Genomic DNA, 27,808 nt, shown 5'->3' on the forward strand with positions numbered 1-27,808 from the left:
GGAGGCGTCCGCGCCGCCGGTGGCCCGCGGCGAACCCCCGGCCCGGGCCGAAGCTTCAGTTGAGCTCGGCGCTGCCCGGGGCATTGTTGGCCGGGACTGAGAGCGGGAGCCGGGGGAGGAGCTGCGAGGCGGCGGCGGCGGAGGGAGCCAGAGGGGGAGCCAGAGAGCGAGCGAGGGAGGGAGGCTGAGAGCGTGCGGGCGATAGAGCGAGGGAGGGAGGAGGTAGAGAGACAGGGAGGGTGGGAGGGAGGAGGAAAAATAAAGAGGAGAGCCGAGCAGGGCTGAACAATAGAGACAGGCAGACGGGCGAGAAGGAGAGCCAGCTGCCGCTGCTGAGGGAGAGCGGGCGCCCAAGCAGCTCGGACCCCGACCCGGGCAGACCGCAGGCGGCCAGCGCCCCCCGGGGAAGGCGGACCATGGGGGAGCCCGCGGCAGGCGCCCCCAGCCCGCCGTGCGCCTCCGCCTGAGGGAGCCTCGGCGTCCTCTGCCCCAGCCCAGCCGCCCCGGCCGGCCGCCCTCGAAGCCCGGTGTCCGCAGCCCAGCGCCCTCCGGCCACAGGGCGCCAAGCAGCCCTCGGCCCCGGGCTTGGCCGCCTCCCGGCTGTCCGTGGACGCCCTCCTCCAGTCATGAACCCCCCGGAGGGGGCAGCGGAGGAAGGAGGAGCCGCCGACTCGGACGTGGACGCCTTTTTCCGGACAGGTAAGCTGGGCAGGGCGCGGGGAGCTGGGGGGAGGGGGGTGCTGCTGCCCTGGACGCGGCTTCTCGGACAAGTTTGGGGACCGAGACTGTTGCTGGGGCGGGCGTGTTGTGGGGTGCTGTCCCCCTCGTCGTCCGGGCCGGAGTTGCCGCGATTCTTGTTGTTATGGCAGTGCTGGTTGCGTTTTGGAGAGGGGTGGGGGCTGGGAGCTTGGAGCCCCTCGGCGTTCACCCCACTTGCGGGAGTCTGTGTGGGGAGGCGGGAGGCGGTCCCCGTGGGCCGCCTTCTCCCGGAGCGCGCGGATGGGGCGAGGTTGGATCACTTTGCAGCGCGCCGCTCGCGCTCCCGGCTCCCCCTGCCCCTCCCTCGACTCCCCCCTCCCCCCAGCGCCTGTCAGCCTGGCTTTGGCCGCCCCGCGCCCGCACCCCTGCTCCTGTTCAGGGGCCCCGGGCCCTGATATGCGAAGAGGGACCGGGAGTCGAGCAGGCTGCAGCCTGACAGTCAGGAGCGGGGCGGACTGTGGACCGCGGAGCCTGATGCTTGTGAGGAGCCGGGCGTCTCAGACTTAAGAGGCGGACTCGGCTGGGAGGGCGGTGGGCGCCTGGGACCTCGTCCTTGTCCTCCTCTTCTCCAGTGATAGGAACGCAGGAGCTTTTCATACGAATCACTCATTCTGGACGTGTGAGTTAGCGTCCCCCTCATACACACCCACTGAATCTTTGCTTGCCTGTGGTATGTAGAGCTCCCCCGCCAGACCTGCTTTCACGGTTGTTCTTTGCCCCCGCCACCACCCAGTCCTGGGTCTGAGTCGCAGGTTCCTTGGCTGCACAGCCCTTTTCCCAGAGCAGATGCCGACCACTCTCCTCTCCCACCACCTGTGGCCTTGTTTCTCTGATGACCAGGGTTTCTCCATCTCCTCTTTACCTGTGGCTTCCACCAACTCTGTGGGTAAAGCTCCCCATCTTCCATATCTGGAACCATTTTGTCTGGAATCTTTGTCCCAAAGAGTCCAATAAGTTATGGGGACCCCCTCTTTCTGTAAATTGGATTAAAGCGCATGAACTGGTGGGGTCAAGGAGCAGGTTAGCTCTGGAGGCTCCCTGCACACCCATCTGTTTCCTAACCTCATTGCCCTGCCCTGGAGGTCATCTGAGGGGAAGGGGTGGGGTGCTTTGTTGGGGAGATTTGTGGCATTAGAAGTCAAGAGTTGGTCGACCCATATGTTCATTTTCTAGTTGGTCTGAAGAGTAAAGAGATGGAGGACAGGAGCTGATGCCAGAGCTTGGAGAAAACAGAAGGAGCCCCTGTTATCCTACCCTGCTTCCCAGGGCTCAGCCTTGTCTCCTTGTTCCTTTTACCCAGTCGTGGATTCTAATATACACCCCCGCCTCCGCACACTCAGACATGCATTGCCCAGGAACCAAAGCACGAATTCTAAAAACGTGCCTGACCTGAGTTTATAACCTTAGTTTATAGTCTAGGAGAGAGGTTCTGGGGGTTAAGTCATATCTGGAAACATTCACCACGATGTCTTCCCTGACACTCCCACCTTCCCCCACTCCTGCCTCTCATCTGGCACATAAGTCTGCCTTTCCTTAGTTCTGGGGAAAACTCTTGAAGTATGAGCTTTCCCACCTTCCCTTTCTGGATCCACTTTTATCTTTTGGCACCCATTCCTCCTTCCCTTTTTCTACCATCCAAACACTAGTTCATGTCCATTCTCTGTCTCAGGCACTTGGAGCAGATCTCAGTTTCTGGATGCTTGCTAATTTCTGACAAATGAATTCACACAGTGTTAATGGTGTTAATGACCTATAATGGTCCAATGTGTTACTTTTCCCAGGGCCTTTCAAAATACAACATGGGGCTTACATTGTCTAGCTCTGGCTCAAATCACAGAGTAAATAACAGACTGGGGACTGTCTCCTGTGGAATCCTGCTGGGGGTATTCTCCTTCCACCTTGGGCAGCCTTATGGTGGGGGGGACTAGGTTTGATGTGCTCTTCAAATCAGAGAAGGGTGAAATCTACAACAGATAAACCTGGAAATGACTGACAAAGTGTAACAAGTTGTGAGGGGAGGCAGGCTATCTGTGGTAGGGTCTAGGACCACCACTGGCCTGAGTGGCCCTCTGTGCTCTGCTTTCTGATCTTACTCCCTTCCAATCTCTAGCCCGGGGATTCTTAAACCTGGAAAAGACCATATTTCTTAATTGTCTCCTTTCTGATCCCCCAATCTTTATGGAATATAGCGCTCTACACCTGGTAGGTTGGGCAGATTGTAAATTTATTTAGTTGAACCACTGAGAAAGCTTCAAACACATTTTCAAAGTCCCTGGGGCCAGGGTTACCCCCTACTTTCTGGTGGAAAATTTTGCTTACACAAAGACCAGACTGGCAATTGCTTTGTCAAAACTCTGGTGTACTCTGCCTCTAATCAGGCATGTTTCGACTAATTCTGTCATTTTGGTTCCTTGTCCTCTTCTGATTATTTTGGTACTTAAGTTCTTTTGATCATGGGTTAAGCTACATTCTCTAAATCCTGTATCCGTACACGTACATGGATAGATAGACACATGGAGAAGCACACACACACCCCACACTCTAATCTTACAGATGTATTCTGTAATACATCTGTAATACTGATGTATTCTGTATTTGGGAACTCTTTGATCCAAGCCTGGGAAAGTGTGTCACAATAATTTTATTGATCATGGTTACGAGGCAGAGGAGGGGAAATATGGGAGCTCAGAATTGGGAACAGAAAACCAACAAGGACTTTTCAGCTCCTACTAAGGAACCTTCTGCTGTCCAGGGTGCTGTGGGATAGAAACGTTCAACACGGTCTCTATCCTCCAAGAGCTTTTAAAAGAAAATTGACAATTACTGCTCAATTAGAGATTAATTAACTGCTGAACATTATGGTGCTCTAAGATAAGAAGTTGGCAGAACTACAGAGGAGAGGGACTGAGGGTAGCCTATGAAGGAGAGATGGAGGGTAGGAGGAGAATCATGGACAAAATCTCAGGGAGGTTGAGGAATTGACATTGAGGATGTTGGGAAGATGGAGCAGAAAGTGTAGGGAAGGGAGGAATGGGAAACAGAGTTTGTTAAGTAGGACAAGACCAGATAAGGAGAGTCTTGGAAGTCCAAGAGAGAGGAGATTGGATTTGATTCAAGATTGGTAGGGGGTCATTTTAGGTTCTTGATCAAGGGCACATCCTGAAGAAAGTGATTTTGGAAAGGTTTATCTGGGGCGTCATACAGATGGAGTTGATAAGAGAGAGAAAGAATCCAAATGCAAAAGTGACTCAGACTGAGGAAGTGGGGCTTGGCTGGGTTAGTGGCAGAAAGAATGGGGACTCAGGGACCACTCGGAGAGAAAGGCATAAATTTAGGGATTTATTGACAAACTTGTTGTAGGTGGGAAAGAAAATTAAGCCCACAAGAAAATGGGAGTAACTGGGTTGAAAGCATAGAGGACCAACTGTGTCTTGATTGATGCACTCTGGTTGAGGATAGGAGCTGGGTTTTGCAGGGCAGATAATGCTGTTCGCTTTGGATGTGGAAAATTAGAGTTGATTGAGGAGCATACAGGTGGAATCGGTTTATGGGAGAAATGGGACTCCAAACAGGGGCACAGGCAGGAGATTAGGGCTGGCCTTGGAAGCCTTCTGCATCGAGGCTTGCTGCAGCTGAAGCTTGTGAATGCATCTGCTCTCAGAGGGAGGGGGTAGAGGGAAGAGGAGAGGGCTAAAGTTAGAATTTGGGGGAGAAATCCTTGTTTAGAAAGTGGCAGCAAAGGAGACTTCATCCTAGAGACCCCAGGGAGTCAGCGTGGGTTCTGATATGATGACAAGCTGCAGACAGGTTGAACAAGAGGAATGCCAGGTAAGTGTCACTGGATGTAATAAAAAGAAGGCCACTGTGAGCTCTTGGGAGCACAGTATTAGAAGAGGCATTCGGGGTAGGCATTTGGGGTGGGTAGGAGTTTACTGGTGAAAGCAAAAAGAATTTGAGTGCTAGTCAGACAGGATATTAGCATCAAGAAAAAGAGTTTTCATTTTTTTGTTGGAGAGTCAGAACAGCTTTAGATGTGGAAGGGAGGGAGCTTCTGGGCAGGAAGAACTGAAGATGCTAGATTGATGGAGTTAGATATCTGAAGAGGTGAGACAGAGGAGGTTCCCTAGTGAAAGTAAAATCTTGGCTTTGGTGAACCGAGGAGAAACCTCTTTCTCTAAGACTCAAAGGAAAAAAAAATCAGAGGATAAATTTAATGAAATCGATGTGGAAATATCTTATATATTTCTGTTGAGCTTTCGTCTTATGAGTCAAGACATTTTTAATTGGATTGTTTTCTATTACTTGGACTTTGGTCAGCCTCACACTCAAATCTGTCTTTCCAAGTCCCTAAACTAGCTTCTCCTTTTGTCTTCCTTATTCCTGTTACTGACATTTTCCCTTTCCTAGGGTTGATATTTAACACCTTGATTGTCTCTGAGGAGTCTCTCTTCTAACTATCTCTGTTGAATTATGTTTCATAGTGAGTCCATGCTCTTCATTCTCAGGGCTTCTGCCCTATGGCAGGAGACCTATTATGGTGCCATGGACTCTTTCAGTAGCCTTTATTCTTGGCCGTTGGAATGGCTCTCTCACCCCCACTCCAAATTGGCATCTGCAGACAGATTGCACGTCCTAAAGTAGGTTGCAGTACTTTCATCACACCTGGTTTATGAACCTACAGTGACCCTCTACTGTCTTGAGGGTCAAGTTTGTCTTTCACACCTCAGCTTTAGCCAGGCTGCTCTTCTCACTGTCCAAGGGCAGTTTGACTCATGTTTCCTCACCCCTACTCTACAAATGCAACTCATTCTTCAAAACTTGAGCACCACATTCTTCTGGAAGCTTTCACAGCCCACAAGGGCAACTCTCCCCCACCCCACCCCCCCCCCCCCCCGGAATTCCTACAACACTCACTTGTCTATACTCATTTTCTCACTTCATCAGAGGTATTATATTGTTTTTAGCCTTTTCACGTAATTAAGTGATTTGTTCTTTAAAAGGTCTTTTAAAAAGTTTATGAGTCACCAAAACCAAACCAAAACAAGCTATCTTCCTCTGATATAGGTAAAGCAAACACAGCAAAATATAAGCAGTAGCTGAATCTAAGGTGGTGATATATTGGTGTTCCCTGACTACTCTTTCAATGTTTCTCTTGAATAAAAACCCCATCCCACCTAGAGAACTGGACATTGTCAGGTCCAGATCATCGATAAGGGACATTTTGGAATAACACCCTATGTTGGTGTGCAATTTTTGGGGTAAATATCATCATCCTTTCTGTGCATAGTCAGGCACCTGAAAGGGGTGGAGTCTCTTACCTTCTGAGCGCTCTTCTGCAGCAAAGAAAAGCATCACTTTTTGATGTTATGTTTGCTGCAGAATGTAAACATGATGCTTAATTTAATATTTACCATTCCTTCTTGATTCTCCTCCACTTCCACCCTTCATGATTTGGGCTTTTGATCTTGCCATTTCTCAAGAACTTCTGATGGAGTATTGAGAGGACTTTGTTGCTCTGAAAGGGGAATGTTGTTAATATTTTTAATATTGTGTTTATATTGGTTATTTCTACATTAATATATTTTAGGACATATAACATCTAGGTGCACTTCCATAAGATTTGGGAGGCTTTGCTTTATCCTCGTGTCAGCAATCATCAATAACTCAATTATTGGTGCATTCTATCCAGTTGTATTTGATAATCTCTTGGGGTATGGAAGAAGTGTTGGAATAAACTGAAGCTTTAGAAAAAAATTAGTTGAGAAGTGAAAAAAATCTGCCCGACTGTCAGTGTCAATAAAACACCAGAATAGGTGAACTAGAGGTCCTTTTTAGCTGTTGAAGAATGAACGCTTTTACTTTTCCAAGTTTTTTCTGGTTCTGGAACTTGGTAGTTCACTTTTGGAGGTAGGCAGTAGGGTTTAGTTTAGTAGTTCTCAAATGGAGGTGGTTTTGTCCTCCAAGAAATATTTGGTGGTGTCTGGAGACATTTTTTGGTTGCCATAACTCAGGGAGGGGGTGGCAACTGGAATTTTTGGGTAGAAGTCTAGAATACTGCTGAATATCTTATAATGCACAGGACAATAAAAAATTCTACAGCTTCCAAATATCAGTGATGCTAAGGCCAAGAAGCTGGACGATCATGGGTTTTGGATCAGATAGGCTCAGCACTAATCAAGGGTGGAATATTGATTAAATTATATAATCTGTGTCATTCTCAGTCTTCTGCAAAATGGGACCAAGAATGCTTATTTCACAGGTTGAGAGAATTAAATAGGAAAAACATGTAAATAACATCTGGTGGTTTCGGACCCACATTAGGAACACAAGAAATCCTAGCTGTCCTTAGCTGCTGTTTTCATTATTAAGTGAATGTGATGACACAGAGGCTGAGGGACTCTCCTGAAGGAGGACCATGCGGGGCTTTTGACATGAAGTGAAAGGGGTGCTGGAGAGGCATCACAGTGGTGTGCAGGAACCTGGGTGGAATCAGAAGGCTAGAGTCTGGGCCTTGGCTCTTTTTCTTTCATTTATTTAGTCATTTGTTTGACAAATATTTATCGAGTGCCTAGTGCAGCCATGTGCTGTGCTCTGGGAGTGTATAAAGTCATTGCAAGAAAGAATATAGAGCAAGAAGGGAAATGGATATAATTATAATAACCCCCCTCAGGGAGCACTTGAATTTAAGGGATGAGAAAGGGAGAAAAAGCCTGTGAAAGAGGCTGAGGAGATCAGGTAAGAGAGGAGGAGGTGAACCCTCCCCATTGCTCTCTACTTATCTGGATGACTTGGGCGAGCGAGTAACATCTAGGGTGTAAGATGAGGATGATGCCTGCCCCCACCCCAATTCCCTTACAGCATTGTTGAAAGACTCAAATAAGACACTGTATGTGAAAGGTCTTTATAAGTTGTACAATTCTCTCCAAATTTATGTAGATAGTTCTTTCCAAATCAAACATTGTGTTACCCTAAGTACCTCTTCTGACAAGTATTCTTTTATTAAATTTGACCTCCATGGGACCTTTTCCAATCCTTCTCAGTTTGGTTTCCCATGGGAACTGGATGGGGCACCCTCCTTACAACAAATCAGGGCACTTCTCCTCCACCAAAGTATAAAAATGCCAGTCCCCCAGGCCCTGGGCCACATGGCCCCATACCATCTAGAGAAGCCCAGCAAGAATGGGGTCTTTCTTCCACTGAGTCTCAGGTGGGTGCAGTGAATCAGTCTGTTCCTGCTTCTGCTCTGTCTGCATGCTGTTCAGACTCCTCCTGCCACTTCTTTGAGTGTGAATGACTGGCAGCAAAATAACTAGGAAATGATTGACAGCCACAGGGCTGTTGGATCAATAGAGCTGCTTGAAATTGTGTCTGCTGTTGAGTGAGAGAACAGAGAGAATTAGCTGGGAGGACAGAGGAATTATTACAAAGAAGTAAAGAAGAAACTGTTGGAGAATTAGCTTCATCTCCTCCTTGTCTGTCCCATGGCTTTATTAGAAGAGAGCTGGATATTAGCTAGAAAACATGGATATGAGGGATAGACAAGTAGAGTGAAAAGTGGTAAATGAACTGTGTTCTCAAGGAAGTAGTTACTTCTTGAGACTTGAAGGATGGGTAGACTGTAGATGGGGAAGACAGTGTTGGAACAGTGTTAAAAAAAGGTGCGACCATCCATGGCATATTTGGGGGCAGTCAATGGGCCAGTTTATATGACTCAGAGGATTCAGGTGGAGGGTCAATGGGAGAGCAAAGTCAGAAGGGGATGGGGACCAAGTTGATTGATTGCTTTATTTGTTAAACATTTACTGGACTCTTAGATAACCACAGGCTTTGAATGACAGGCCAGAGTATGGTCTTTCTTCAGTTTGCTTTCAGGAGCCACTGCAAGTTTCCAGTTGGGGTGCTGATATCATCAGGAAGATAAATCTGGCTTCCCTGCAGAGGGTCAGTTGCAACAGGGGAGGAACTGGTAGCTAGAGCTGGATTGGGAGACCACTGTGAAAGGTTAGGAGGGTCTGAACTTGAGATGGCAGAGTTGAAACGGGGAGGCAGGGGTGGCTATGAGAGAACTCATGGAGGTAATGTCTGTAGGACTTGGTAACTTGGATGTAGAGGTGTTAAGGAAGAGGCAGGTCTCAAAGATGACTTCAAAGCTTAGCTGGGTAATGGGGAGGATGGAAGTACCCTAAATGAAAATCAGGAGTTCAGGAAGAGGAGGAGCAGCTGTGGGGAGGCAGAGGAGAGGGAGGATTTGGGAACTTTCTTTAGGACATGTTGCTTTTCAGGTGTCAGTGAAATAGCTTAGGGAGGTGTTGATTCAGTAGGCGGATAGCGGAGGGAGTCTGGAGCTTTGGAGGGAGGCCAGAGACGGAAATATAGATTTGGGAGATATCCTTAAGAAGTTGTGGCTGGAGCTATCAGAATAGATGAGATAATAAATGAAAAGCGTATACAGACTTAAGGGCAGAGGGCCAAGGACAGAGCTGTAGACCTGAGTGAAGGGCTGGAGGAGAACCAGGAAAGAGCAGGACTTGGAAACAATCCGGCCATCGACAGGATCTAGTGCTGCAGAGAGGCTGAGGGAGAGGGGGACTGAACAAACCTTCTGGGTTCTGGAAACTGGGAGATCACTGGTAACCTTTGAGATAACATTAACTTGTGTATGGGAGGTGGAATTCAAATTTCAAGGGGAATGGGGAGTTGAGTGGATGGGGAGGAAGTGGTGGGAGTGCATATAGATGACTCTTTGGAAAAGTTTGGCTGTGAAGGGAAGGTTAAAAATAATAAAGTAGTTGGAGATGGGTAGCAGAGTTGAGGGGAGGCTTTTTTTAGGTAGAGAAGATCTGTGAATACCTAGGAGTGGGGAGGAGGGAGAAGGCAGGCTTGGGGAAGGGAATGAATATTTGGAAAAGATGAACAGTTGAAGGAAGAAGATCTTGGATGAGCATGTTGGGGTGGATCTCCAGGTTAGCTGGGGGTGAGCCTCGGGTCAGAGGAGGAGACTGGGGAAAGGCGGACCTCAGTAAAGTAGTCGGCTGGCCAGCAGCTCAGATGAGGGCACCATATGCTTGGTCAACAATCCCAAAAGAAAGAGCATTGCCTGGCTTGGGGAATCAGGGGCTTGTGGTCCTGTGCTTGGGGTGGATAGTGCAAGCTGAGGGCAGCTGTGAAGTGGGTGAGCTGGGTTGGCATGGCTCTAAAAGGCCCCTTGGGCAGAGAAGTTAGAAAGGGAAGTCCCAAAATAGCAATCCTTTTAGAAGTACTTGTGGCTTGCTTCTGCAGGTTGAGGTGGGATCTGCTCCAGGCTTTAGAGGGGTCTGTAGAATCACTTCCTACAGAGTGTGAGTCAGAAAGGCAAGTTGTTGGGGGAGCAGAGGGTGGGGGGGTGGAGGCGGTGGAGGATGAATGAGGAGAGGACAGAGGAGGAGGATTCAGGCAGGGAGTTATTGGGGCAGCTTCCTGAGGAGGGTTCATGCCTGGCTATCGGGTACACTCTCTGTCAGGGACTGATCTGTTCTGAATTTTCTGTTTCCTTAATGCCTCTAGAGGCTCTCAAACAAAGAGGAAGCAGACAGGGGTCATGGAGGAGCCTCTTGCCCATTCTCCATGAAGAGGAATGCTTCACACCAGAAGAAGATGCCAGTGAGCACACCCATTCCTTTGGCCCCAAAGCCCTCCCTTCAGCTCTCATTTCAGGGGCAGACCCAAGAACTGTCATCTAGAGAGGTGTGTTATGTGGCCCTCTAGGGGATGGAGTAGGAATCCAGGGGATCCTATGGATCCTATTACCAAAAGGTGGACTCTGGGGGACTGGTTTTCTATTCCCTGGAGTAGGAGGAGGTGGAAATTTCCATAGGTGTGGCTCAGTTTCAGAATCAGAGAGTCTTAGAACAGGAACTTACTAACTGTGTGTCTCGTACAAGGTACAGCCTTCCTGAGATTCAGTTTCCTTATGTGTAAAATGGGTAAAAAATAAACAAACCTTACCTATCAGGATTACTTGATTTGGTAGCTATAGATTGTGATAGTAATAGAAATGGGATCATACTTTTGGTAATAGAATATGACTATATATAATAGAATATGACTATATATATTCCTAGTAAGACTATATTGCATATAATATCATATTACTGGTTAGAATTTCCAAATTATGCTTCAGTAGCTTCCTCCCCTCCCCTGTGATACCCTCCTCATCTTTCCTCCCTCCTTTCTCTTCTCCTTCTCCCCTTCCCTCCCTCTCTCCTTTCTTTCCTTCTTTCCACATAGGTAGGGACGTGATTTTTAATCTTGCAGTTACAGTTATTCCAGGGCATGGCAGGCAGGGATTGAGAATGGGGCTATACTCTTACCCTGTAGCCCAGAGACAATGTGCATCTATGGGGTATGGGGGTGGGGAAGCACAGTGTTCAGTTGGCAGCTGGACAGTGGGCCTAGAGAGAGACCCAGGAGAATGGCAGATGGTTAATTGGATGTGACAAAAGGGGGCTAGGGGGAGGGGTCTGGGGCTCCTGGGGGATTCCTGTCTCTGACTTGTTACTCTCCCAGAAAGGAGATTGTGGGAAGAGGGGGGAGTATCTTCAGGAGCAGTTAAGGGGAAAGATTGGCAGGACTCCATGTTGGGTCTGTGGCCATGGAAAGACAGAGTGCCATTGGGAGTGATGTCACAGCTTTCATTTGTAGGGTGGGTGCAAGATGTTGTCTCTGTACCCCAGGCCATTGGCACATAATAGGCTCAAATATTTGGATATAAAGAGAATGCTTAACCAGTGACTGGAACAGTATAATTTTCTAGTCATTCTTCATGATCCTAGCCATTGCATTTTGACAGCTAAATATCATGATTACTTTTGATGAGAACTGGACAGAGACTGATCAGTTTCAGCAAACACTAGATTTCAGTGAGTGGATCTTTTCATTCATTCTTGCATTCATTCATATTCAACTGTCAAACACCAGCTATGAACCTAATTAAGTGCAAGGCTGAGACCATACCAGCAAGTTAGAAATCATCTTTCTGACATGGAGGGTGACTGTCTGGTGGAGTTGCCTGACACATAAACAAAGGATCACATGCTGTACATTGAGAACAGAGAGGAAGGATCAACAGCCTCATCTGCATGTGTGTGGGGAGGATTCATGGAAGAGGGGATGCTTATTCTGAAATAGCTGAAGAGATGGTAAAAATGAAGATAGACCATTGTTGAAGAGGTTTGCTAATAAAAATAAGGAAAATAATGCAATGGTAACTGAAGGGGCATTTTGGGAGTACTGGTTGTCTTGTTTCTTGGTCGTAGGTATGGTGTGATCTGTTTGTGAGCTTTCAATGAGTTGTAGACTTATATATGGAATTATATGCATGCAAATTGTACTTCAATAAATTTTTAAAAAGTTATCAGGTCCTGTGAAGTTTTGTTTGTTTGCTTTAAAGAGAGAGAAAAATCTTTGGGTGTTTGAGAAAAAAATCACAGGAGGAAATAGTGGTAGACACTGAAAGTGATAGAAAGTGGTATGCGTGTGGATAGGGTATCAGAGTGGGTACTACCTTCTTCAGAAGTCAGGAAAGGATGAGGTTCCCAGGCAAAGAGGTTATCTCTGGGATGGAGGGACACCTCTTCCTCTGTAGCTGTGAGAAAAGACCAGGAGGTTTTCAGGTCAGATGTATAGGTCAGATGATAAAGTCCTTATTAAGCTATTAAGAAGACTGACTTCATTGTTCTCTGTGAATGGGATCCAAGATCATCTGAAGGACTGCGGGGTGCTGAGATCCCATAAAGAGAGGAGATGGATTGGATCCATTCTCTGGAGAATGGGTGAGAATTGCTTTAAAGAATGATCTGTCCAGTTGAATTCAGAGTGAGCTAGGTATGCAGACTTCTGCAACTTGCTCAGCCCTGGAGCCTCTAGAGTAGAGATGAAAATAGGGGATTCTTGAGTCCTTATTTGGTGACTTGGATGAGATGTTCAAGGTGGAGGTGAGCTGTACACTAGACTTGTTTGGACATTAGTTTCTTTCCAGAACTTTACTCAACATCAATGACTCCAAGACGTTTTGGAAGCCCCACCTTGGAAAACGGTCATATCTGGTTTCCCCAAGTAGGCTCTACCTTTTGCTTTGAACTTGTCTGTCTTCTTCTCACCATTAATGTAGTGCCTTGCATATACTTGCTTATTTAGTATTTGTTGGCTTGAATTTTTTTTCTTTTTATAAAAACTATTTATTGGTGTGCAGGTCATTTGGGAGTTTTGTAATGAAACATTGTGCTAAAGAAATGAATCTGTTTTGTGTAGACAGGCAATTCTACCTTAAAAAGACCTATGAAATCAATATTTACTGTGAAATATAGCGAACATTTGTTCTTTATTCTGGATTAATTAGAGGGGATCTCTTTTACTGCTTGCTTACAAATATCCCATAGGCACTGGAAAACTAACGCACCCTTCTTTTGCAAAAATACACGTTGTTGTTCAGTTGCTCAGTCATGTCCGACTCTTTGCGACTGCATGGACTGCAACACCCCAGACTTCCCTGTCCTTCACCATCTCCCGGAGCTTGCTCAATCTCATATCTATTGACTCGGTGATGCCGTCCAACCATCTCATCCTCTGTCGTCCCCTTCTCCTCCTGCCCTCAATCTTTCCCAGCATCAGGGTCTTTTCCAGGGAGGCAGCTCTTTGCATCAGGTAGCCAAAGTATTGGAGCTTCAGTATCAGTCCTTCCAATAAACATTCAGGGTGGATTTCCTTTAGAATTGACTGATTTGATCTCCTTGCAGTCCAAGGGACTCTCAAGAGTCTTCTCCAACGCCACAGTTCAAAAGCATCAATTCTTCAGTGCTCAGCCTTCTTTATGGTCCAACTCACATCCATACATGACTACTACTGGAAAAACCATAGCTTTCACTATATGGACCTTTGTCAGCAAAGTAGCATCTCTGCTTTTTAATATGCTGTCTAAGTTGGTCATAGCTTTTCTTCCAAGGAGCAAATATCTTTTAATTTCATATCCACATAGGGAAGTTCAAACATTCAAATGGATCAACTAAACAATATTGACTGAGTGTCTACGATGTGCCCAGTATTATGCCAGGTACTAAAGGAGTTACTAAAGGTGAGTAACAAATGGTCCTTGTCTCTGAAGAGTTTATAGTCTTTTTGGGTTAGGAGAAGATTGATACAGGGAAAAATGGCTCATTGGAAGTCAATCAGAAAGGGAATTTCACTCATTCATTGATTCATTTCATATGTGTTTATTGTCTATAAGTTAAAAGATAATTTAAGTATGTGGTAAACAAGGTTTTGTTTAGAGAGATTTGGTTTCCAATATACTTTCATAGGACATTTACTTAGACATTTAGACTTTTTCCTAAATGAAACCATTTCCCTCAATTAGTTTAAATGTATGATATATCAGTATACATGTATCTTTTGAGCAAAGTGAGACATTCATAAGCTAATACTCTTTATATGGGGTAATGAAAGAAGACAGAGGATGTGTCAGTTGTCTGGAGGAGTAAAGGCATTGATACTGTTGTAAGAAATAGTTACACAAATGAAAGTACAGGATGGTTTCAGGATGTTGAAAAGTGAATGCTCTTTCTCCCTCCTTTCCCCTGATGTTAAGATAAATTTGACTGACATAGGTACCTGTTACATATGCAAGTATGTATTTATCACAAATGCTTAGCTTTCTTTCATATTTTGACAAAAAAGAGAATTATGCTATCCCTTTTATTCTGCAATTTGTTTTTATCACTTTGTAATTGTGGACATTTTTCCATGTCAATGCATATGTTCTACCTCATTTATTTGAAGAGTTGTGTCACATTCTGTTGTGCGGATGTGCCACATTTTATTTAACCATTCTCTTAATGGTGGACATTTATAACCCAGCTTTTCTGAGGACCAGTGTTTGTTCTCGAACATTATTTGGTCCAAAGAGTAGCAAGAGCATCACCCGTTATTTAATCTCTCTCAGAGGTGACGGCAGGACAACCATAGGATCAGGATGCTTCGTCTGCTTTTATTATCAGGAAGGAGGGAGAACAGTCAGTCCTGTTCTCTGGAGGCTAACTTTCTGTGCAGTGTTCACTGACGCTTTTATTAATGGCATTTAAATAAATGGTAGAGGCCATTCTTGGCTTCTTCTGCTGTATGCCTTTAAGTGACTTAGGAGCCAGATTTGCAGTCACAATTAGCCAAAAAAAGCCACATGTGTTTTGTGGGTTTGAGTGAAAGTTAATTCCAATACCACAGGTATGGAAGTGCTTTAGGCTGTGTGTGCAAAAGCCATAGTTTGTGTTTGGCTAGAAGAATCCAGGGATGTGATTCAGGAGACCTCGGTTTCCAATTCTACCCACAACTAATTATCTCTATGACTTTGCCAAGCCAGTTAAAATGTCTGGTTTTACAGATGGGACCTGTCTTTCCTCATCTGAAGAGAGAGGTAAACATACTTGCCCTGCCATACATCATAGGAGCAATATGAGATAAAGTGAGATAATAGAAGGAAAATGTGCTGGACAAATAAAATTGCTGAGTCAGTGAAAAGGGATTTTGTCTGCTGCCTTTCTCTGGGATCTTCCTTGGTTTTGAGTGTGGTTGAAAGCTGAGCCAGGGGACTTGGATGGCAGTGACAGCTGTACCTCCTTTGGGGACTGTACGTTTTTTCATGTCTGGTAGGGAATTGGCTGCACCAGGGATAGAGTGAAACGTTTCATGATATGTTCTGTTTGCTTTTGGAAAAGAGATATGTGTGTCTGAGTGGAAGAGTGGCTCAGTGAAGAGTGGCTCATTCTGCAAAACCCAGAATGGGTTTTTCTCTGATGGGTGACACGGCAGCTCAGTTGCACACTCCTTTATCTCCCGAGTGTGCAAAGAAAATGTAACTTTTAAATTTTTCTAATGTGGAGCTGATCTCCCTCCACCTCAACTTGGCTAGTTTGTAGTGTGTCGTGTGTGTGTGGTTTTTTTTCCCTGGATTGGTCTTTTTAGATGACTGTTTCTTACAGGTAAATTTCCCATTCACTTGGATTTTCTCATATTCTCCCACTTCTCTTGATCTGGGTCTGTAGAGGTGCACCTGTGAACTTGTGGTGATAGTGGCGTGGGTAGGGGGAGAGGGGTACTTGGAGAGTCATGGTATGATGGTTGGATTCCCCTGGTCTTTGCCTCATAGGGGCGGGACTGGTCTGATCTGATCCCTCTCTGGGGTATTGTCTGATGCCAAGCACTAACATTCATGTCCTAACTGTTTGTCTGTGGGGTCAAAGTCCCTGTGCATGGCAGCCTCCTAGTCTTGACCCCAGGGCTCTGCCGGCTCAGGTCACTGGCTCTCTGAGCATCTCTGAGTTCCATCATCAAGGAATGAAAAAATGTGCAGATCCCCAGCTCACTGGGTGCCAATTGTAAAAAGTCAGAACCTCTGTGCCTGGCTTGTCTAGCTATATACCCGCTAGGACAGTGCTGTTTCATCCCTTCACACCCTGTGGACTAGGGTACGGGCCTGAACGACAGTTGCTGTCCTAGAGGCCTGCAGCCACCCCACGAGTGGCCTGAGGGCTCTCAGGTGCCTTCACGCCTGTTGACGTGTTATATTCTAAAGCTGCCCCCTTCACCCCAAACTCTGGTTGGGCCTTGAGGTGGCATATAGGAGGAAGCTGAGACCATGGTGTCTGATCTCCTAGACTGGATTTTTGCCACATTCCCCTGATACTTGAGGAAAAGGGCTTCCTCTCCATCTCTTGTAGCAAGGATCTCCCTAATGTGATATCTTGAGTACTATTTACCTGTCTTTTAAAGTGATCTCCATGGTCAGGTCCACCCATTTTGGATCTTGGTATGTTTATTCCCACAAGAATATGTTGAGAATTCAAGCTGAGCACTAAAAAAAGTCCTACCCAGGATGTCAACAGCTAAACAGAACACTTTCTCTTTGCCTGCTGCCGCAACTATCCTGAACTTCCCTGAGGCAAGTAGATGCTTCTGATAGAGTAAGGAGGAAGTTAAACATACATGCAAAAAAGAAAAGTACGTTGTATTTTGAACAGTGTTACCCTGGTTAAAATAATACTTTTGGGGGGGAAAGGTTTAGAAATGGGGCTTAATTCTAAGACTGTCTTCATTGGGATTCTGTCTACATACTTGTAGGTGTGTATGTTCTCCTAAGCATGTGAACAAGGCATTGTTGAGTCTCCCAGCAAGCAGTTAGCGAGCACTTCTTACGTCCCGTGCGCTGTGGTCCAGAGGGGAGTATTGCACCGTCTCTTATCTTCAAGGGGCTCCCAGCTTTAGGAGGGTGATGGGTGGTGATGGATTACTCACAGAGCTGCTCTGCTGATGCCTGCATTTCTCTCTGGTGCGTATGACTAACGTTTGAGTTAGGGGCCTCTAATGGGTCTGGATTCCCTCTTACCTTGCTCGGATCTGCTTTCTGAGTCTCTTCAGCCTCCTAAATGACAAATTGCAGTCAGTTTTGCTTTTTCCAAATAAAGCTAATTCGTTTAACATCACCCTAGGTTTTCATGAATGTGTATTCTATAGAAATAAGATTAATTGAAATACATCATAAATAGGTAGAAAAATGAAGTCCAGTTTGGGACTGTTGCTCTGAGTCTTTTGCCATGGACTTGTTTATTGGCTGTTTTCTTTAACCAAAGCTCTTCTGCTTCTTTTAACACAGGAAGACTTTTGTGTTTTATGCACTGTTCTTGGCTCCAGGGCTCTGGGGCTCAAGTTGCCCTAGTAGCTATGAACATTATTTCTCATTTGACCAGGGTGAATGAGAACTCTATTCCCAGTAATGGTGGCAGAAACTGGGAGACTGGCAAACCAGACAGTCCAGGAAAAATCAACAAAACAGACAAATGGTGGTGTCAGGTGTTTAGGTTCAAGTGGAAAGAGTGAAGGGCTGGACATCCAGAGCCCAGCGTTGTGATTGATGAGGGTGGTAAACCCTTTTCCATTTCTGAGACCCATGTGGGAGGTGAGTGAGGTGGTCTCAAAAGCATCTTCCATCTTTAACATTCTGAGCTAACTGGACCTTAGTAAAGCCAACAGGGATGGAAACCAGGAGGTAAGTAGTCTCAGGACCTTTACACCCTGATTCCCTGAAGGCTTTCCATCCTTCTGAGGCCTTTTGTCTGAGCATCTCTAGACTGCTTGGTCAGAACCCTGATGCCAGAGCTCACAGGTGACCCCACATCCTTGCTTGGTGATCAGGGGCTCTCATTCCCCTGAGAATCAGCTGATGGTCAGCAGTAACTTAAAACTGTTTTGGCTCTTAGAACCTTTCGAAAGAGGAGCCCTGTTTCTGGGACTTCTGGGTCTGTGTTGAAAAGCCTACACTTCTCAGTCTGTTCCTTTGGACCCCAAGTCTGTCATTAGGGATGTGTATGAACACCCTTGAGAATGCCCTTACCAGGGATCCCTCAGAGCTGCTCTGCCAGCTCTCTCAAGGCATAAGGAGGACTGGCTTAATGATATTCCTGCCAACTCATGTCCCTGAACTTTTCCTTTGTGTCACCTAGAGAAGATGGTGAAAGCAGTCCAAAGTTTTCATTTCCCCAGGGCATGTGCAAACCCAGCCCAACCACATCATCTCAAAAGGAGGCACTGGGTAATTGAACTACTGTCTTGGCTTTCTTCTATATTTCCTTCTTCCCAGAACTCCATCTACTTTCCTTCACATTCTTTAGACCTTCAGAGAACTCACATTTTGATATAGGGAAACATTAGAGTTTTTTTTAAGTACATTGAAACATTCCAAGTATATGAAATGACTATACTAGTGGAATTCAGGGACGTAAACAAGAGCATGGTGAAGCCTATTTTCACAGATGTGGTGGTGGTGGTGGTCATAGAGTAGGAGATGCTTGAATGCATTTGGAAGATGCTCTCATTATCCAGAGTTGACAGGGTAGGGAGGGAATTCCTGGCAAAGGCAGAGGGTTTTGAGGGATCATGGGGAATTAGAGGTGGTGGGTGCTTTCACCAAGCCTGCCACCTCAGGAATCACACTGGAATCATAGCAACATTTCACAAGCTTCTCTAGCTTTCTACTTTAAAGGGGTTTAACACTGCTGTATTTTTCAATCTCTTAAAACATTTTGAATACAAAAAATAAACAGAGTGATGGAAGCCTGGACAATTATACACCCAGATGTCTTTCCCCATAAGGTTGGTGAGTGTACTTGCCTATGTGTATATATGTGCCATGTGCATGTGTGTGTGTGTTACTCATGCTTTGGATACAAATGTGTGTGCTTCCTCCATCATGCTTGGTTCTTGACACAGTATCATTTTTCAGCATTAAAATTCCCATCACCTCCCAGAAGTACTCCCTTTAGGATCCATTTCTGCTTGGCTCAGTGTGTGCAAACATTCCAGTGGGATTGATTGCTTGTGTCAAATTAATTTTTTTCCTTCCTAGGGAGAGTGTCTGCCATGTGCAAAATGGGGAAATCCCCAGGCCTGTAGCCAAATGCAAGCTCAGATAGACAAATAAAGTTGGGTTTGGGTCAAGAATTGGTCTAGAGAACCCACTGAGCCTGCACCTGGATGCTTAAGCTACCCTTCCCAGCATGCTTTGCGACTGTTCCTAGGCAACAAGAAAACTTGAGACTAGGTAGAGATAGCTGCCTATGAGAGGCTTGAGTCTTTTCAGCATCAGCCATGGTAGCATTTCCTCTTCTATGCCCCATCTTCCTGTTACTACTTGATTTAAAAGGTTGCAGAAGCCTCTGGAAGCAAATGGAGAATGTGCTATCATTCTCTGCCCGAGTGTGTGCAAGCATCAGAGACCTCTGGGGTGGTTTTCTTTTTTGCCTCAGTCCTGGTGCTTCCCTGCAGACTCTGGAGAACCCTCAGAATATACCCCTCAGGACTTTCCTAACAGGTGGCCCCTAGATTCATGGTGCCAGAGGGCTGACTTTCCACACTGTGCCTGACTGAGTCCAGACACCAGGCCAGGGACTTTCAGATGATCTTTCCCACAGTTGGAACCATTGATTTACTGAACTGTGAACAGCAGGCTGGTTTGGAATGTACTGTCCACTGATGAGCTAATTAGTTTCTTGTCAGTATGAGCTTTGTGAGTATGCGATAAAGTCTCCCTAAGAATAGATGTGTATTCCTTTCCTATAATATGGAATTCTGGATGTCCTGCTTCGCGCTTACTAACTTTAAGGTAAACCTCATGGGTTATGATTATCAGTAGGTCTAGCCAAAGTTTCTCTAGGAGTCTATTGTCTATAGTCTAGTTGAATGTAGCTCTTTAATTAGTGGGGTTATGGCAAATATCTTAGCTCATGGGGCATAGAAGAGGAAATGCTACCATGGCTGATGCTTAAAAAGACTTTAAGAAGAAGCCTAATGAATTCCTCATCCCAAAGGGTAAAAGTGCTATATTTCCATATTATTTGGTATTGCAATTACTTTTGGGGGAGGGTGGTGGGATGTGAATTTTATTTGCCAAAAGCTTTTATATAAATTGGTAACAGAAATGAGTTTTAGCAGTTCCTGACAGACTCCATAGTGCCTCACTTCTAGCAGAGGCACAGTCCAGACTTGGTTATACAATTGAGTGCTCTGTAATTCTCATCGCATGGGCTTCCAAGGTGGCTCAGGGGTAAAGAATCTGTCTGCAGTACAGGAGAGGTGGGTTCAGTCTTTGGGTTGGGAAGATCCCCTGGAGAAGAAAATGGCAACCCACTCCAGTATTCTTGCCTGGAGAATCCCATGGACAGAGGAGCCTGGTGGGCTACAGTCCATGGGGTTGCAAAAGAGTCAGACATGACTGAGTGACTAAACAAAAACAAAAATTCTCATAGAATGTGACTATAATGTCTGATTTTTGAGCCAGGACCACTAGGCTACTGAAGGGTGCAGGGTTCACCAAAGTCTGCTGCTGTTAGCTAAAACCTTCCTCTGCCCTTTTCCTGATGTGCTGAGTATGTCTCTTGAATCCAAGAGGAGATCGTCTAAGTTATTCTCTTTGCTCTGGCTTAGTTACTGAGCTCTTACAGCCATTCAGTTGTTCTACCTAGTTCATTTAGTCCTCCCTAGTTTGTTTAGGAGACTTAATTTGACTTGTTACACATAGAGATAATTTTCAGACCTCCCTAACTATTCCATCTAGCACCACAGTAGGTATTGAATAAACATGTTTGTGATTTCTCCTTGGGTTTTAACTGTCCTCATGACAAAGACCAGGGCAGATTCCCAGCTAAGGTCCTCTCTGACAGACCCATAGCCAAGTGTGTGATCATGTGCTACCTTAGGTGTCCTGAGTCCTAGAACTCTATATTTGGCAGGATCTGACAACAGGGGTGGCAGCGTCAAATCTTACTCTAAACCTCTTTACGGTAGAGCGGAAGGCCAATCCTTTTAGGACTTGGTCAAGCACTCTGGTGGGTGTCACTTTTTTCCACGCTAAGACTTTTCAGTTCTTCTACACTTAAATGGTTCTGCATCCAAGTACACACTCTATTCATCCCTTCCTGGATCCTCAATGTATGCAGTACTGCGGCTTTGTTCTCTGGGACTTTTCCATTTCTGGGTTGTTGAATACGGTTTGATCTCCCCATACATCAGCTTAAATGGGAGAGCTTTGTGAATTCCTGGAGAGCCTTTGTGGAGGTTAAAAACAAAGGAGGCAATTTATCTCTTTAAGTGTCAGGACTTTTAACCCTCTGTTTTTCATCCTCTACTTCAAGGTCTTTTAACCTTCCACAGCCCCTTGCCTTGCATGTCATGAGTGTTGTGTGGTTGAGGCTGCACTTTCCAGGCACTGCTCAGTCCTTGAAATGAAACTTATACATGATTATCTGGCTTCCCAGGTGGCACAGTTGGTAAAGAATCTGCCTGCCAATACAGGAGATATAAGAGATGCAGATTCAGACCCTGGGTTGGGAAGATCCCCTGGAGTAGGAAATAGCAACCGGCTCCAGTATTCTTTCCTGGAAAATTCCGTAGACAGAGGAGCCTGGTGGGCTAGAGTCCATGGGGTCACAAAGAGTCAGACATGACTGAGCATACACACACATCTTTTTTTGGGAGGGGGGGTAGGAAGACTCCCCCAAACTGTGGCTCAGCAGAAGTTGGCTTAGCTTTGGGTGTCAGTAGGGACCTTCACAAGCCTTCTGTCTGGCTTATGGCACAGTGATGGCTGCATTATGGTACAGAGTGGCATGTCCCTGTTCGGGGTTAGGAGAGCTGCGTGCTGCTGTCAGCTCTGTGCTGGCCTGCACTGTGATCTTGGGCAGGACACTTACCTCTCTGGGCTTGAGTTTCTTCACTGGAGACTGAAGGTGCTGAAATGGATGATTGTCATTTTGAAAGTCTTTAAGGTCTCTTCGAGAATGTTCTTTAGGGGAGGTTTCTCCTCTGCTTATCTTAGCTCTAAGAAAATGCCAGTCCTTTAAAGATTGCCTTGGGAGAGTGGAGTAGGGAGAAAATCCTTTTTCACATGTGACACACAGATTCAGAATAAACTGTCATTGGTTGATATCTGTCCCCAGCCATTAGAAATTTAGCAATGATGAACTCCCAATCTTGCCAGTCTCTGGGTGAGCCATACATGATAAATTCTGAGCCAGTTATAGCATCCTTAGCTCATACTTTTATGAGACCCGCCAAATATTTATACACTTCCCAAGAAAGTGCAGTCAACAATTTTGGGATACCAGTAAACTATATATAACAACTACTCTTAAGACGTGATTTGTTTCCTCTCCTGGTATGTAAAGAGGATTTTTAAAAGGAGAAAAAATTTTTTTTAATTTTTTCAGAGCCTCCAATTTCTTTAAATTGGACATTTGGCAAATCTTCTTCCCCAGAGTGATGTGTCTTGGCTGGCCCTGCGAGATCCTTTCCCTCCCTAGTAGAGAGAATTCTGTAACTTCCACTGATTTATCCTTTATCACATGTGGCTTGGTGAAGAGCTGACAGGGAGGGTCATGCTCAGAGTTCTTCTTGCTCCAGAGATCGAGCCTCCAGGACGATGAGTGTTTGCATGATCAGTTGTGTTCAACACTTTGGGACCCAATGGACTGTAGCCCGCCAGGTTCCTCTATCCATGGAATTTTCCAGGCAAGAATCCTGGAGCAGGTTACCATTTCCTCCTCCAGAGGATCTTCCCGACTCAGACTGAATTCATGTCTCTTGCCTCTCTTCAATAGGCAGGTGGTTCTTTACCAGCTGAGCCACGGGGGAAGCCCCATATCCTGTTCTTTTTCTTAGAGCTGCCCCCATTGCACTCCCTATTCTGCCCCTCTGTCTTCAGATGGTATGACTATTCTGGAAACTGGGCTGAGGATGATAAACTGGGAAATACAACCAAGATTTAAAGGTCAAGAAATTCTCAAAGTTTATAGACTGACAAGAAAGGATGGTCAGGTTGGAACACCCCCAAGGACAGCAAAGGGCCAGGGACAAGGAAGGTAGGTAACAGCCAAGAAGGTGAAATGGTATAAGATCAGTCAAGGAGAGTAGGGAAAGATGCACCAGTTTCCAGGGCACCTGCAGGAGCTGAAGGGGCAGCCGGACAGAGGAGAGAGTACGTGTGTCCTCACTGCAGCAGTCCTCATTGATTGAGGACTCACCTGGCTCTGGCCCTGTCCCCTGGATGTGCAGGCACCAGCTCTCAAGCAGGAGGAGCTCACTAAGAGCACTTGGCTGGGACATACTTCTTGATGTCATCAGTTCCCATCCCCAGACCTCTCTATGCATCAAGTCAGCCCAGAAGGTTCTGCTGTGTGTGAGGCTCACAAATGTCCTCTCTATTCAATGAGCCTGCTGGCGCCCAGGCTTATTCCCTAAGCCTGGGGAGAAAGTGAGACATAAGGCATCCAAATTCCCCACAGAACATTATCCTTTAGCCCTGGAGGGTCTTCTATATGTAAATTCCTCCTTCATTTCATGGTAACAGAGCTACCTGTATGTCTTCTTCTCTCACTTTGGCTGCTACCACATCTTTGTGTTCCTGAAGTCTTGGGTGAGGTTAACTCATTTCAATAGGTGGGCCGGATATTCTTTCTGGCCACAAATAAAACAGGTTGTGACCTGAAGAGTCCCATTTATCTTCAAGCTTTTATTCTGCCAATATAGAAGTCCTTGATTGCTTTTTGATCCAGACTCTTCTCTCAGTTATTTTTTTTCCTTCCCTCTCAAGCTTGAACGTTTTGAAGTTACCCATCTCCCTGTGGTGCCAGAGAGCTTCAGCCTTATCTGTGGCCTGGCTCAGCACTGCAGGCTTCATAACCTTGACCTGCAGTTGGGTTTCTCTCGGATTTCTTACTGGAATTGATCCAGCCCAATTAAATCAATGAACTTTCCTCTGGTATCTGTCTTTGCATCCTTCACCTGTGGATTTAACATCTCCTTCAACCTTTTCCACATTGGACTATCCATCCTCTGGGCTGAAGATGAAAGGGTCTAGATTTACTATGTTTTATTTTTTAGCATCCACGTTTAATTTTGAATTTGGGGGAATTCCTTGGTGGTCCAGTGGGTGACTGTGTTTACACTGCAGGGGGCTCAGGTTCAATCACGGGTCATGGAACTAAGATCCCATATGCTGTGCAGCATGGCCAATAAATAGATAAATATTAATTTTTATTTTTTTAACTTTGGGAGTAGCCTTTTCAAACGTAATGAGAGAAGTGTCCCTGGGTCAGTTGTTGGTGTATACCTGGCTGAGTCTAACTCTGGTTTCACTGGGTTTGTGCACCTCGTAATCCTCACCCTTGTCCCCTCCTTTCAGAGACTTTCACTGTGTGAAAGAAAAGAGTTGTATAGTGCAGAGGCTCCCAGATTTTCTCAGCTCATGCTTCTGTAACATCTCACTAATTTTTTCATGGCACCCCTAGGCCAAGCAAGGACTTCATAGATCTGTTTATTAAATATTTAGGTCCAAAAACTTAATAAGTACTTACATCCTAACAACATAGTAGCCATTTGAAAAAGTAATACACATAAATGGAAAGGAAAGTATTTTTTTAAATTTCATTCTTAAATAGCCATGGTTACTCATTACTGAGATGGATGTCCCTTTTGGGCACTGCACAACTCAGAACTTGGAATCAGTTTGGATATTACTTTCTTCATTTCCTGTTCTGTATTTATTTTTGTACTGTGCTTGCTTTTTTCATAGCAACTGCCCCACATCTAGTTTTGCAAAGATACGATGTCATCAAAAGGAATGAAGTGTAACTTAATGCTGTAATTGAGAACAGTCTTGTGCTAGTAGCTCATGGGGTATCTGATGGATGTTAAGCAGTGATGTATTTCCTTCAGAAAATTAAATATCCCATGGAGCCCCTATGAATTTGCTATGGTGCCCCCAAGGTATCTTGGATACACAGTTTGGGAACTATGGGGATGATGGTATAAATGTTGGGAAATCTTTTCTGGAGATGATGTTAATCCTTTTATCTCCTCAACCTCATTGTCATTCTTTAGGTTGCCAGATATCATCTCCTGAGAATTCCTTTGCTTCTAGGTAGCCTTGATTCTCAGGGACTCTTCTTTTCCATTCTCCATTGGCATTGCTGACCTTGAGGCTGGTTGGTACCTATCCTATCAGGGATTCCTTTCACCAGAAGGGCTGGGTCTTGCTCCCTCAGTGTGAGATGAGGGTGATGTGAAAATAGCACCAAGTTTTCACTTTCATGCATTGGAGAAGGAAATGGCAACCCACTCCATTATTCTTGCCTGGAGAATCCCAGGGACGGTGGAGCCTGGTGGGCTGCCATCTATGGGGTCACATAGAGTCGGACATGACTGAAGTGACTTAGCAGCAGCAGCAGCAGGTGAGTTGGGGTGGGGCTAGAGGCTGATGGTCAGGACCAGGTACATAATTTGCAAGGCAAGGTGCAAAATGAAAATTCAAAGCCTCTTGTTAAAAAACAGAAAAAAGTGCTATTGTAGTTGTTAAAATATAAAGCCTTTCCTTTCTCTCACAGTGTCTCTCTTGACCTGTCATGATGGTTTAAATTTCTATTTAATGATGTGCTCCCTTAGCACAGGATACTCAGGGGGCCATGCAGACCCTTACTGGTGCCGGGCCTCCTCCCCTGTAACTTAGTGCATGTGGCCTCTGGACTGCCGGGATCCCCCTTTCCCAACTGTGGGACCGACCCTTGGCCAGGGGCAGAGAAGTTGAGGCAGGCGTCTCCCCTTCCCATGGGCCCACTGCTTCAACCCTGAGCGGACTGGCCACCACCAAGGGTAGTGAAAGCACAGCGGCATGCTGGCTACTGGGACTGTAGCTAGAAGAAAGTCTTGCTCCTTCCAGTCACCCTCTGAGCTTGCTGTGGTGAGGCCAGTTCAGGGGAGGAATGTTCTGCCTTGAGAGGTTGGGGGGGTGTGTGCCTGATCCTCACCTCCCACCCCTCAGCCTATTTGCGTCCAGATTTCTGCCATGGGACAGGGATGGAGTGTCCAGACAGGACCTGGAGCCCTAGAGGCGGGGGGAATGGGACCCTGAGAACCCACCTCTGGAAGGTGGCTTAAAGTAGACTGTGTGTAAGCCTGGGCCTCAGCCCCCTGGCGTATTCTCCCTTTTCCCATCAGCTTTCCCTTACAAAACGCATATTCTAAGATTGAATTATTAAGAATTTTGAGACAGTGACCACAGAACATTAAATCCCAAGCACAGGGCCTTCTCGTTTGGGACCCTTTGTGACTACATACCCCCAAGGTGGCTTTGCCGATGGTAGGATTCCTAAGTGGGTAGTGGGTACCCAGTCACAGCCACTGATGACACTTGCCCCTGTCACGGGGCACGCCGCCTGCACTTGGGGTGTCCCAGGATGGATGGAAAAGACTGAGCCAGTAAGTTTTGTGTGTGTCTCTTTCTCCAGAGAAGGCCTGGGGGAGGCAGGTATGGTAGACAGTTCTGTCTTGTGACTGATGAAGCTGAATTCCTCAGTGGTTGAGGAATTCACTAAATGGTGGTTCCTTGGCTGTGCTCATGCCTCTGGAAATATTTACAGCCAGTTTGTACTGAATGCTCATCACATTTCAGGCATCATGCTAAGTACTTTCTTGTCCTTTCTTTCCTACTTTCCTGTAGGAACTCATGAAATGCTCATCATAATCCCTTTTACAGATGAGGAAACTGAGCTTAAATGACTTGCTCACCATCCTGTGGCATGTAAGTGATGGAGCCAAGATGTGAGGTCAGGCATTGTGCTAGGAGCACCTAGCACCTCTGGGCTAAGAGGCCATTCTTCTTCTGGGTGTCATTCAGTTTTGTTCATAGTAATGGTGCCCAAGAGCATCTTTATTTCCTGATTCCAGACAAAACCATTTGTTTGGTTCTACATGTATTTCCAGACAAGGACGTTTATTTTTAATTGAGAAGTTTTCTTCAAAAGGAAATAATCTCCTAATTTTCTAACTATTATTTCAAGAAAAGTGCATGGTTAAATCTTTTAAAGTCCTTTAAAAATTTTTGTCATCTCATCACATTTTTCACCATAGATGTTTTGGTAACAGGGCTGCAGTTGGAGGCTCATGAGTCCCGCTTTGGTCTGAGTTCCACCCCTCCTGGCTTTCAACAGGTGATTAGTGGCCTGGATCCGGAAGCAGTGATGTAGCAAGTTCATTCCCTTCACACAGCAAGGCCGAGGAAATCGGAGGTGCTCAGCTTTCTGTGGCACAGTGCTCACTGTAGAGAAATAGACCATTTATTTAGAACAGAAGGGCAGTTATTTCACTTTCTAAGACCTTGCTACTCAAAGGGTGGATTGTGAACCAGCAGCATCAGCATCACCTGGGGTTAGAAATACAGGCTCTCGAGCTACACCTCCGCCCCCCACCTCCCCTCCTCTGCTGCCCCGAGTTGCTGAATCAGACTCTACATATTAAAAAAAAGTCTCATATAATTCATTTGCAGGTTAAAATTTGGAGAGTACCATTTTAAGCTTGTGTGTGTGTGTGCATGCATGGGCATATTTATTTTGTTTACTTCTATGGGGAAAAGACAGCCTTTGTCACGTTAAGCATTCTGCCTTAGACTTGTGTGGCCTTGGGTAGGTAATTAACCTCT

At 45.7% G+C, this 27,808-nt stretch overlaps 1 protein-coding gene across 12 annotated transcripts in view; it reads left to right on the top strand.

Moving 5' to 3' along the window:
* Nucleotides 1-268: 268 nt before the first annotated feature.
* Nucleotides 269-27,808, top strand: part of KALRN (kalirin RhoGEF kinase) — a 678,650-nt gene continuing 651,110 nt past the window's right edge. For all 12 annotated transcript variants that reach the window (XM_065943374.1, XM_065943379.1, XM_065943376.1 and 9 more), the window contains exon 1: nt 269-699. In XM_065943374.1, the coding sequence (XP_065799446.1) occupies nt 627-699 (73 nt within the window). In that variant the 5' untranslated portion in view covers nt 269-626. The remainder of the gene's footprint in view (nt 700-27,808) is intronic.

This window comes from Muntiacus reevesi, chromosome 8 (assembly GCF_963930625.1).
Source record: "Muntiacus reevesi chromosome 8, mMunRee1.1, whole genome shotgun sequence".
Taxonomy (NCBI): domain Eukaryota; kingdom Metazoa; phylum Chordata; class Mammalia; order Artiodactyla; family Cervidae; genus Muntiacus; species Muntiacus reevesi.